General features: G+C 36.7%; 1 protein-coding gene across 1 annotated transcript in view; it reads left to right on the top strand.

Moving 5' to 3' along the window:
* LOC145985231 (methyltransferase-like protein 27) overlaps positions 1-13,084 on the top strand; it is a 58,111-nt gene that overhangs the window by 43,110 nt on the left and 1,917 nt on the right. Inside the window, exons 4-6 of the mRNA XM_083118995.1 lie at positions 7,059-7,174; positions 9,332-9,424; positions 12,419-12,531. Of these exons, the coding sequence (XP_082975121.1) occupies positions 7,059-7,174; positions 9,332-9,424; positions 12,419-12,531 (322 nt within the window). The remainder of the gene's footprint in view (positions 1-7,058; positions 7,175-9,331; positions 9,425-12,418; positions 12,532-13,084) is intronic.

Raw genomic sequence — 13,084 nt, forward strand, 5'->3', positions numbered from 1 at the left:
AAATATATAACACAACTATATAACAATTTCTGACATTGCACAATGTTAGATTTCAATTACACTGGTCGACATTTTTTCAAAAGTTGAACGATGTTTTGAAATGAATAGGTGACTCTGAAAGGATTTTTCATGCTGAATTCAAATTTTAAAACCGTTTTGCTCCACACGTCACAATTTTTCACAAATCGTGAAAACTGAATAGCATATAGGGGTCTATTATGGTATTATTGGGATCATTTGGGGTTTATATAATCATATTACAGATTATATTAATATTACATATTACAGATGGAAGCGGTCCCGGCGCCCACCCAGCGTCGAATAACATGGGTACCTGGGGGAAACTCTGGGGGGGGGGTAAAGGTGGTCAGGGGCGTGATGCTGATCACATCACCCCCACTCACGACCGGATCAAGAAAGTGTGGGGCGTTACCCCCACACCCCTATACGCCTTCATGGCGTAGTGCTAAGCACAGGGGAGCACTTTACCTTTTTTTTTATTACAGACACATAGAATAAATAATTTTTGCAAATATAGTAATCAGTGGGACATATATTGAGATTGTAAAATCTATATTATATACTATATTAATGTACATTTTCATTTACACATGTCTAGAAAGAGATATATAACATAGTGTATTTCGAATTACTGAGACTCAGGATCAAACTTCATTCTTTTTGACTTTCTGCCTTCCCCGACACCCGAAGTAGGAACATCTCTTTTTAACATCCAACAAAAATCTGCCATCATGGAAACATTCCATCGTCCCTGGTATCTCCGTTCCATCTCTGCTATGTCCTTGTGATCTTTCCCCGTGCTCCTCGCTGAAGTGTCCGAGATTACTCGGAAAGAAATCTAGATGTGAGTTAAGGAAATGCAATTTGAGGCTCATTTTACAACCAAGTTTACATAAATTCGTTAGCAGATTTTTCACAAAATGTTCATAGTTAACGTGTTTTTCATTGCCCAGAAAATGGGCAACCACCATTTTGAAACTTACCCAGGCATCCCTTTCCGTAGCAGTCATTATTTCTTCAAAATCTGCATCCAACATCAGTTTCCGTATCTGAGGGCCAACAAAAATACCCTCTTTGAGCTTACCCTCAGTGACGGATGGAAATTTCCTGGCAATGTATTTAAAGCATTCGCAGTATTTGTCTAACGCTTTCACAAACTGTTTTCATTATCCCTAACTTAATATGCAACGGAGGAAGAAGTATTTTAGACGACTGAATTAATTGCCATTGTGTCACATTCTTCTTCCCTGGAGACAGAGATTCTCTACTTGGCCACGTTTTCACTTTCCAATGATTCTCCCTGTCCCGACTGTCCCATTCGCACAAGAAGCAGGGGAATTTTGTGTTCCCAGCGTGGAGACCCAACAACAAAGCTATCACTTTGAAATCTCCACAGACAGACCATCCATGTTCTTCATATTTCACTTTCAGTAGCATGAACCTCAAAGTTTCATAAGTTTTCTTAAGCGACACAGAATACGCAACTGGAATCGATGGGAACACATTACAGTTATTTAACAGAACACCCTTCAGACTAGTCTGTGATGCATCAATGAAAAGTCTCCATTCACTTAATGTTGTTACAATAAACAAGGTTTTCGTCTTCAGTAAAGTATGGGAGTAGCTCTGTCTCTCGATGCCTGTACCATGAGAAATGTGTTCCTGGAGACAACAGGTTTTTCTTACTCAGTCGGGAACCAAGAAGTTGGGCACTCTCCTTTGGTAAATTTAGGTCTCTTATGAGATCATTCAGTTCATGTTGTGTGAAAGGTTGTGGAGTGCCTGTACTTGTACCAGGACAGAAATCGTCACTGTCATCATAGTGTGCACGTTCAACTTCAGTGTCACTTGAAGTGCTGCATTTATCACTATTCGTATGTGGTACAGGTACATCTGGCCCATGAGGCATGGGCCTAATGGCCGATTGTATGTTGTTGGGATAGCTCACATTGCTCTTGTTCTTAGCACTGAAACCGCTAACATCTATAGCACAGAAATAGCAGTCATCAATGTGATTTTTTGGTTCCCGCCATACCATTGGTATTCCAAATGGTAATGCTTTCCTCTTGCCACACTTCCACAATCGCAAAGCTTCCACACATGTTTTGCAAACTTCATGCAGGGCCCAGTTTTTGTCCTGATCACCTACTTTAACACCAAAATATTCGTGGTAAGCAGACCTCACAAATGTGGTGATACGTTGTCTTTGCCTCTTCACTACATAGCTTCCACAAATGTAACAGAATACATGGGGCGAGTTCAAACACTTCCTGGACGACGACGACATTGTCTCTCGACACAACACAGCACGAACTATCGACAATGACGAAAACTTTATCAAATATTTTGCATTCCCTACTGCTATTTACATATATAATATCTACAATACACTTAACTAAGGTTTTCTGATCACGTAACCTTATACACGGTAAATAAATTAAAAACTGTACATTTGCATTAGTTAGTATCGGATAACAAAACTTAGAAACAAATTTATTGAATCATTCATTGTTACTAGGCGTCTTCAGCAATTTTGTTAATCATATAATGTAATAAGAGGTGCACTGCCATCTATCGGGAATATTATTAACTTCTAATTTCTGGGCAGGAATTACGATTTATATAACAATGACGATTTCTAAATAACTGAGGGTGATACAACAAAAACAAGGTCACTTCTGAAATCAGCATCAAATGTAGTTTCAGAAACCACAATTAGTTCCCAAACATCAGAACCCATGTCGACCAGTGAATTATTAAGAAAATGAAAAAAAAAAAAAAAAAAAAAAAAAAAAAAAATCCTTCAATAGACTTGTAAAAGTTTGTAGTGAATAAAGGAGACTAGTTGTAACCAGGAGTCCCGGATACGATACCCAGCAGAGGCACATAGTCCCAGTCAACACACTAATGTTGCCACAACGTTGTATGCATGTTGTATTTATGATGAATGTTGTATGTAGGGGAACAACGTTGTATGCATGTTGTATTTATGATGAATGTTGTATGTAGGGGAACAACGTTGTGATAACGTTGCATCAACATTACAAAAAAACAACAAAAAAACATTCCACTGAATGTGCTTTAGTTTGGATGGTCACCACCATGAGTGCCACAAGCGTCAGATCAGAGTGTTTTGTTTAATCTGAATTTGTGTGTGCACTGTCCACCAAAGCTTATATTTCCTACAGCCAGGTGCGTGCACAGGATTTTCGTAAAGGGGGGGGGGGGGGGTTATGAATCCAACACATTTTCCAGTTCACAGGTCAAATTTCTTGTAATAAATTAGATAATTAATATACTTGGATTTTACCCCAATGAACGCAATCAATGTATTTGCTATGGATGCTTCATGTTTTTATTGCATCATATAAAAGCACCTGCTTGAATATTTCCAAATTATTAATATTTTATATTTAATTGCTCAAATATAATTTGTAAACAAAAAATATGTACACTCAACATTGTAACAACATTAAAGAGATTAAGACTACTTGATGTCTTAAAGACAGTAATAAATAAGGTACCACAGTTCAACAATTTAAATTCTGAAATTTAGGCATCGAGGTTTCTGTGCGAGTTCTGACAATATGTCGTCACAAGTAACTTTTATATCCCGGTGAATGTTCAGAGCAGCTAACCCATTTAATCTTTCTTCGCAAATGGTATTTCGAAGATAGGTCTTCAACCGCCTCAAAGTTGAGAATGATTTCTCATTTGATGTTGTTGTTACCGGGATTGTACATAACATGGGCAAACGTGTCTTTACCCAGGGAAATATTACTTCACTGCACATATCAATTGCTTCAAGAGCATTTACTGGACGTCTTTGCATTGCTGCAAGATGACAATACCGCAGTTTCATTTCAGTGTGAGCGTCGTCGCCTTGTAATCAAGGTGTCCTGGGTTCAATACCCGGAGGAGGCTCATAGTGGTTCGGATCTCACTTTAAACTTTAGGTCCAGTCCCGATTAGCCTTACTGTGCATAAAGTGGATTTAAAACATCAATTCAATCAACATTGTACTTGTTGTGGAGATGATTTTGCTAAATATTGTGTGCATTTTTGGCATTGTATTATTATATTATTGGTCAAAACATTTGTTTGACAGTCGACAAACAAATACGAACCCCTTCAGTAATTAACATTTTCTACTACAGTGTCATTAATATGTCATATTCATTTTCATATTAGGTCTAAGGAAAGGAATTTTGTATGTTGTTAACGTTATGGAACTGAGAAACCAACTGTTGAAGGGGCCACTCCCCCCTTCTTTTCCGAAGCCCAGTACCGCACCACAGGATCTGTCACTGAGCCCGACAAAATCTTGCCAGACAGTGCTCGAAATGGAAATTCGTAGCCGAAAAGGGAAGTAATATTTGATCGATTTTGGAGATACGAGGGGGGACATCCTTATATGGATCAACATGGAGACAATACAGTATGTGGAGGATGCTCAATATTCAAATTATTCTAATTGGGGGTATGCTTTGTGAAACTTTCTTAACTGGAGGCAGCATCCCCTACTTCGACCACTGATGCCAGAAAAGATGCTTTCAGAAAATGAATTTATTACTGCACACACATATTACTTATTGTATTTGGTGCATTTGTACAAGAGAAATATTCAGAAGATTTGTAGGGAATATTTACAGTTCATAGGATGCCTACCTAGTCTATCTCGTGTCCTAATACAAATTTTATCCCTTTCCTACAAAATAATAAAACTGTCCATGGCAACCGTGATTTTATAATGTGGTTGCATACATATACACTGTATAGCAGCACCAAGCTTTCTGGGACCTCGGAAAATACATGAACCACAGGCTTCCCCGTGGCTTTAACTAGCGACATTAGTGCCACTGCTCCGACGCCAGGGTTTCAAATACCTTGGTGGATCTATAAGATCGGTAATATCGTTTTTCGAGGGTTCGTGAACAAAACAAAAAGTAAATGATTTTAAGGTCCATTTTATATTCAGATATGTTAATCGGGACTGGTCTTAAAGTTTAAATCGGGATACGTACCACTGTGCAATGCACCTTCACAGGGGATCAAACCCAGGACCTCTTTCATTACACCACCATCGGTGAGGCCCCTGAAATCATTGAGGAAACTTGTTCATCTTCACGTTCTCTCGCCCTGCGAAAGTTTATTGGTGATATAGGGTGACATCCTACACACGTCTTCCAGACATACACACGCGGGCACCCCCCTCCCCTGCACACACACGATTGTATGCTTACAGCACATGCTGTGTCCTCCCAGAAAAACAATTCTAAATCCGCCTATGGATATATCTGCTATCAAATAATGAACGTCACTTACCTCGACAGTTCCTTGACATAATTTTGCAACAAGGTTTCCAATATCTTCTGTTATGCCTTCTTGTTGAATATCAAGAGTCTGAAAGTTCGCACGTTTCACTCTCGCAATTCGGATGGAATTCCTCTGAACTTAAATCGACCTTTTCTGACGCTCTATGTGTGGAAGGTGAAGCTTCAACTTCCATTTTTTGTTTCTTTTGGAAATAATCTAATAATGTATTTCAACTCTTTTCTCTATCCATCTTTAGTTCCACGTCAAAAATCTATTACACACGCAGAAACGTAACACACAACACGACCACTTCGACTTGCTACCTTGCAGACTGCAACTCGCTACAACCCCAGTGAACACCAGGACTTGGGACAAAGATACCGGGCGGTCGAATGTCTGAACCATGCATCCAGCTTGGTCCAGCTCAAATTACGTCACCAGTGTTGACAGCAACCAGTAGTGTCAGTGTCAGTAGTGTTGGCAACTGCTAAATTATTTACGCAGAAATTCAAGTGAGATCTTTCACAAATGTTACAAGAAAATTCAATAAACTCAAGGCTGGAAATTGGTTGAGAAGAAAATATCTAATTTGTAAAGAGCACAAGAGTAAAACGTATAATATTTTGGCATATTAATTGTTTTTATTTTGTTTATGAAACTGAGTGGGCCAGTTGGGCTATATAACGCATCCCTCCCTTCCTCCCGGCATGCTATTGTACAAAACATCGCTTGCCTCCTTCGTAAAACCATGCTTCGCTACTGCCTGCAACAATTATTATTATTATTATAATTATTGATATTTTGAAATAAATATGCATCCAGGTGCGATATAAGATTTTGACTTACTTTGCCTACTAATTGTAGTGATTCAAATCTCACAGAACTTTGCTCTGCTGGCATAAATGGTATAAGAAGGGGAAATAAAGAAAAGGGAAGTTAGCAGCACTGTCGTAACAGGAAAGGGAGGGTCATTCTCCTAAGAGGGCCATCGTGGGTGAAAGAAAGGGAAGGAGGGATTCCTTCAGTTCGCATTCCAAGGGTTACGGCTCTTTTCTTGACCATACTGGGAAGGAAATTCTCCTTCCTTTTCAGTGACTAAGAATGAATGAATGCCTGTGCATTGCTGTAACTCAACTCCAATAGTATCAAAAGTAATTGAAGAAGCAATACCAATATCATTGCCAAATGTAAACATTTTACAATATTGGCAATTTGGTACTCAAACACATTTATGAAATAAAATTTATTTTTGCTTTGAATTTTTTTAAATGACGAAACCAATGGGGGGGTTTAACCCCATCAACCCCCCCCCTGGGCACGCCACTGCCTACAGCGTACACTAGATGGCAGTTCAACTCAAATGCAAAACAAACATAAGTTTTAGTAACACAAATAAGGATAACTTCAATTGAAATTAGTGAAAAAATGTGTAGGTCCAGACCCAATTAGCATCTGTGCATAAAGTGGACTTAAAATAAAAAATACACCGAAGTACGTATGTGTTAACAGACATAATTACAAAATAAACCATGCAAAATATGCCTGTGCACCATGACAAATTTGCAATTAAACAATGAAACTAATATACGAATATCTGCTGATACTGATTATCAGTTAATCTGCCCCATCCCTGATATATACAAATAATCGCTTTATTTCAGTACCAAACATTTTCTGCTTTGGTTCTTGCATTTCTCAATATGGACATTTTATTTTTCCAGGACATTAGATGGATTAGAGCCTTCTAGTGGAATGATGGCACTATTGAAAAAGAAGAATATTTACCAGAATACTTGGCTAGATTCCATAGGCAATCATCAAACAGAAATTCCAAGTGGTTAGTTTAAATATATTGTTATTAGTATTTTCTTGCCAACAAGTGCTGTGTGTGCTTGTACTCTTTGTACTTAACTTTATTGTTCAGTTCCTGTTCACATTTAACAAGTGGTATGTGCTGAAATTCTTGTAATGTGACCTCCTATCATAAAACATTTATAATTATGGGTGCCTGATTAATCAACCTCAGTGGCGTACGCAAGGGGTGGGTTACCGGGTTACCCTTGGGCTTTTGAAATATTATGGAAAATGCTGTAGAAAAAAAATAAAAATAGCTAATTTATCAGTCAAAGATCTGCGACAATAATAATAATAATAATAATAATAATAATAATAATAATAATTTGAATTATTATTCCCATGCAGCATGAAGAAAAACACAACATTCCAAACACAATCTAAGCGGCCGCAAAGTTCAATTTTAAAATTTTTCTTGCAAAAAGTCGCGCAGTGACTCTTGCGAGAATTGTGAAAATTCCTTGCTTCCTCGCAGTGTGCCGACCTTATTGCAAACGTTCTTCCCGGTACTGATTTCACATCCCCTTGTGAACTCTCAAGTGCTGCTGAATCTACATCCACATCATTAAATAATGTTGAAGAGGTGCTTATTGAATCACCTAGAAGTGATAAATGTGTTGGAATGTCTATAAACTTACTTTACAACGAAAACATAGACTCAGTAGAATTTAGCAACATGTATTTTCGCACTTCATCATCATCATGTGCGAGTTCCATAGGTAAAGGTAATGTAAATTCCCCCGTGCATACAGCATCGTGCCATGAAGGCACACGTAGTGGTGTGGTGGGTCCCAAAGATTCTCGATCTCGAACTATTTTGCAGGTGATGTGATCAGCACCATGCTCCGGCAGCCTTCATCCCCCAGGGTTGCTCTCATGTACCCATTGCTATGAGGCTGGGTGCGGAGACAAGGCTGGATAAATTCCAACCAATTCCGGGAATCGAACCCGGATATCCCACGAAGTTGTCAGACTAGACCAGCGCGGCTCCTTGAATAAGTTTTATATTTCGATTATTTCAATAAATTTAATATATTTGCTTGTTTTTATGGATTTTCTTCACACTTAAAATGTCTCACTTATCATATACAAATAACCGTTGACTAGACAATTATTTTGTAACAAAGAAACAAAAGAAATGTAATTTTGTTCTATTTCTTTCATAAATAGCAGCTACATTAGTAGTAATTATTAGTAGTAATTAAACTAATTAATTAATTAATTATAAGAATTATTAATTTATTATTATTATTAATTAAAGTATAATAAAACAATGGTAATGTGAATTTGTAGAAAGTTTTCGAAATAACACCCCCCTTGATGAAATCCTGCGTACGCTACTGACCAACCTTGAGTATCACCTGCATTGCATATAGTAATTAAATATCCAACTAAACAGGAAAGTAGTGAATGCCAAGGACTACTGAAGATAAAAACTCAAAAAACAGAATGTTCAAGAATTACATCAGAATATTAAAATACATGTTACATAATCACAAAATCTAGTTTTTGCCCAATTTTCAGGATAATTAGACTCCCTCAAAGTGCTATGTGGCATTTTTGTGAACCTAAATGTCAAAAAAGTATCAGCTAGTATTAGTAAATAAATTTCAGTCGATACTGTTACATCGGCATCAGCTAAGCCGTGGTTTAAAATGTGTTGTTCCTGTGGTCAAGCCACAACTTCTGTACGAACTACACTTTTTAACCTCTCACAGTTTACGTGCTACAACCGACTGCATTTTGCAGACTACGAGGCTCTGGCGTCTGGACTCACAGCCAGTATAATCTTCTGTGAGGTTCATATTGTGTGCTGTCAAATTGTGTTTTGATTGTCCTTTTATCCTTTTAATTTTATCACCATTCATGCCCAGCTTAACGATTAGCCAAAAGTGGCAGACAAGCGAAATAAAATAATCCAATTCAATCAATCAAGCCTACACTTGTACTTTTAAGGCTCCGATTTCCAGTACACAAGTTCTGCTTCATAATCTATCCTTGCAGAAGCCAGGTGTAAACTTGGCAAAAATATACGATTACGAACCTTACAACATGCCAAAGTGAGTACCTTTATTATATTGTTTCTATTTAATAATTTATAATATTTGAAGCTTCATTCATTCTCTTTTGTTTTTCAAAGATAAATATGATTGTCTGGTGATAGCAGGAGGCATGGGAGAAGGGCACATTCCAGTAACAGCAGTTGATGAAATGATCAGGATAGTCAGACCAGGTATGAAAAATGCGAAAACTGTGGGAATACATACTATACTATAGAGCGACCACAAACAAAATAACCTTCGCCGAAAAGTCTCCACACACCTCCCCCTTCTTCCGTTCAGCTCGGGCCATAAGGAAGCATGCTCCACTCTGCCCCTCTCCTCCACGCGGAAGTACAGTGCACAGGAGTTGCGGGTCTGCGCAGGTTTTTTTGCTTGTGGTTCCACTATAAGAATGGATATATTACACATTCATTCTACTTATTAAAATACAAAGTGGCTTGTAAGACAGCTGTATTGGGGAAATTCGTCATATGAGAACCAAAAACTCCAAAAATGCAGTTTTCGGTTTTGTTTAAACTCCTCTGAAGTATATTTTGAGTCAAAATGACTTATCTTCACTTCTAATCCTTAGCAGTGAGGTGGAGTCTCGTATCTCAAATTTAGTGACTTTTTTAAGTGTCGGACATATTCCTAAGAATACATTATTTCCTTTCTTCTGTAAATTTGATGAATTGGAATTTGGTAGTTTATTTATTAATATCAATGATTAATTTAACAGAGAAAGTGTCAAGGTCATAACTAGGTAGGTGCTCACCCTCCCACTTTTGAGTTGTTTTTTTTTTTCATGTATAACTAAATTCTTGCAGAACAATGACTGTTTGACTTTTCACCAAAATGTCTTCCATTTGTTCAAAATTGGTACAAGCAGATATACTTTACAGGCCATGAAATTATATCCCTCAGCTTCCCCCATACCATAGTGGAAATACCTTCACCTTGTAAGCAAGGGGTCCCAGGTTCAATACACAGTGGAGGCACATAGTGGTTCGGATCCCACTTTAAACTGTAGGTCCAATCCTAATTAGCCTTTTGTGCATAAAGTGGACTTAAAAACAAATAAAAATTGTATTCCTAATACATGGCACGAATTAATGAGTACTGTGTATTAAATAAAAACAAGCATAAAATATTTGGTGGTACTGATAAAATGGGAATATAATAATAGTTTTGGTGAGAAATTACAATGTATGCAATAAATGGGTATATAGAAGAGCATGTGTGCATGCTTATATATACTGTGAAACCTCTGGAAAACTGGGGACATTGTTACGTACCCAATAGGACCAAATAATGTAAATAGTTTACAAAAGAGGAATAGAGATGGCAGCACCAGGTGTGCAAGATCAAGAATAGGTAAACTATATGTGAATAAATTTATAAATAAGAACAAAGCAAATCGGAAAGATGAAAAACAATAGAATATATTATAAGAAGACATAGAATAAATATAAAAGAAATAAGTTAATATATATATATATATATATATATATATATATATATATATATATATAATTCGATAAATCAAATCAGTGATCATATGTAAGTTAATATCAAAATTAAAGAAGTCAAAGCACTGATACAAGTTTGTGTCAGATATTGCATCTGTCTGATTTACCATTCCCATAGCGGAAATTTTTTTTACATCAGTGGCGGCACGTTCCAATCAATGCCCAACAGCACTTTTGGTTGCGCGTTTCAACCGTAGCACCTACTTGGATGCACGTGTCAGTCGTTTGCACCAAGTATACACTCTGTTGTACCCAGTTAGTGTTGGTGCGTTCCAATCGCAACCACAAGGGAGGATATTAGTATTATTTCCAAAGCTTAAAAGAATAAAAGCTGGATAAAGGAATTCACTAAATCGTCAAAAACATAAATAAATGGAAATCCAGAGGGAAGTTCACAAAGACGACAAGAAGGAAGTCCAGATCCAGAACGTCCATTAAGAAGGAAGTCCAGATAAAAGAATATAGAAATCAAGAAAAGAAATAATAAAAGACATACAAATATAAACTTGATTGTAAACAAGAATTACAGAAGAACGTAGCTTATCATGTAAATATTCTTATTCCACGTATCCTGTGATTAAATAATATATTCGTTTAAACGTCTCCATTGGAAGGCATCCTGTCTGGTTTCGTTGTCTACAAAGAACCCTACCCTGTAGCTAAGCTAGCTAGCTGAGGTTTAAAATTAAGATTTATGCTCCTTGCACCAAATGGAGGTAGCAACATCTTACAAGAATTTATCCTAACCTTTGCTGAATTCACATTCTGGCCCCATTGGCCTTGGGTACATACAGTTCACATAGTTTATAAACCAAATATGTTCTGTTCACATGAATTCTTCAGGCCTGGAAAAATAGTAATCTTACTTTCTGATGTATTGGTGTTCTGCATGGACTGTAACAGTAGAATAAATACCGTAGTTCTTCGAATCTAATGCACAGCTGAATTTTCACATTTTTTTAAAAAAAAATCTTCGAATTTAAGGTGCACGTCTGTCAACAAAATTTGACTACCGATATGTACTGGGAAACTTAAAGATTCTATCTTCCACGCTTTCCCGATTACGAAACTGATAACAATTGAATGACTATTTGTTGTAAAATGGTCATTGTTGTATTAACACAGTAAATTTAAAGGGGAAAAATTTCGTTGAGCATTTTCTTATCAGGAAAACGAAATGGTGATTGTTGTATTGCAGCTATCAGTAATTTTAAGGAGTTAAGAAAAAGATATTTACTCTTTGTAACTACCGGTATTAGACACTGCAATAGATTCTATGTTGTACGTGCATGAAATATGTATATGTAGTATAAACATCGAATCGAAGATGCCATCGAATTTAAGGTGCACCTGAATTTGGATGTCTAAAATCTGACAAAAACCTGCACCTTAGATTCGAAGAACTACGGTATTAATAAAAAGTCATATTATTCTGTGCAGGGCCTATTTTACTATGAACAACTTCAAAGCCAACACATTTATTGACCAGTATATATTTTCCAACCTGCTTCAATTGTACAATGTAAAAAAATATATATGAAAGTAGTATAGTGTATAATCACAAATGCATTGTAGGTATTGTCCATCCACATCTATGTTTATCAGTGATGTAGCAGTATATGACATCACACTGTAATTATCTCCAATTTTTTGCAGGTGGACTTATTTGTATTGTTATGAGAGAAGAATATTTATCCTATGTTCAGGAATATGTTGGAAAGTTAGAGCCTTATTTGGATAATTTGGAAAAGAACAAAAAATGGATAAAGGTTAGTGTCTAAACATAATTTCTTGGAACATTTGATATGTTTGACTAAGTACATAGGCATGTACCCAAAAACCTTTTGTTACCTCACATTTTTGTTAGAAACTTCTCTTAAAAATAAGTTGGGAAAATAAAAGACAGCCATGTTTTAATCATCCCTCACAACTTGCTACATTAATGTATTGGCAATTCAGACTTTCTTTGGTAGGTTCTTGGTGGCTGGTTCAGCCCAAATGTATTGATCACCACATGTACTGTTGCCAATCATGAAATCAATTTTTTCTCATATATGTTGCTTTATCCCAGTTTTCATGAGATTACCACAACCAATGGCGGTGACATTGTGGAGAAGTCATGTTTTGTAGCTGAAGACTTGTTCTAGTTTCAATAAAAATAATAATAGGTATTATTTTAGGAGCAACCCTTGCAGCATAATTAGTTTTCTATGCCACATACAAGTAGGTTGGGTTATGATGCCTAAGTACTGCCTTGTTTTCTTCATTCTCACATATAAACCTTTTTTTAAAAAACAAAAGTCATGAATACTCTAAAAAAAT

The sequence above is a fragment of the Lepisma saccharinum genome, chromosome 1 (genome assembly GCF_977018435.1).
Source record: "Lepisma saccharinum chromosome 1, izLepSacc3.1, whole genome shotgun sequence".
Lineage (NCBI taxonomy): Eukaryota > Metazoa > Arthropoda > Insecta > Zygentoma > Lepismatidae > Lepisma > Lepisma saccharinum.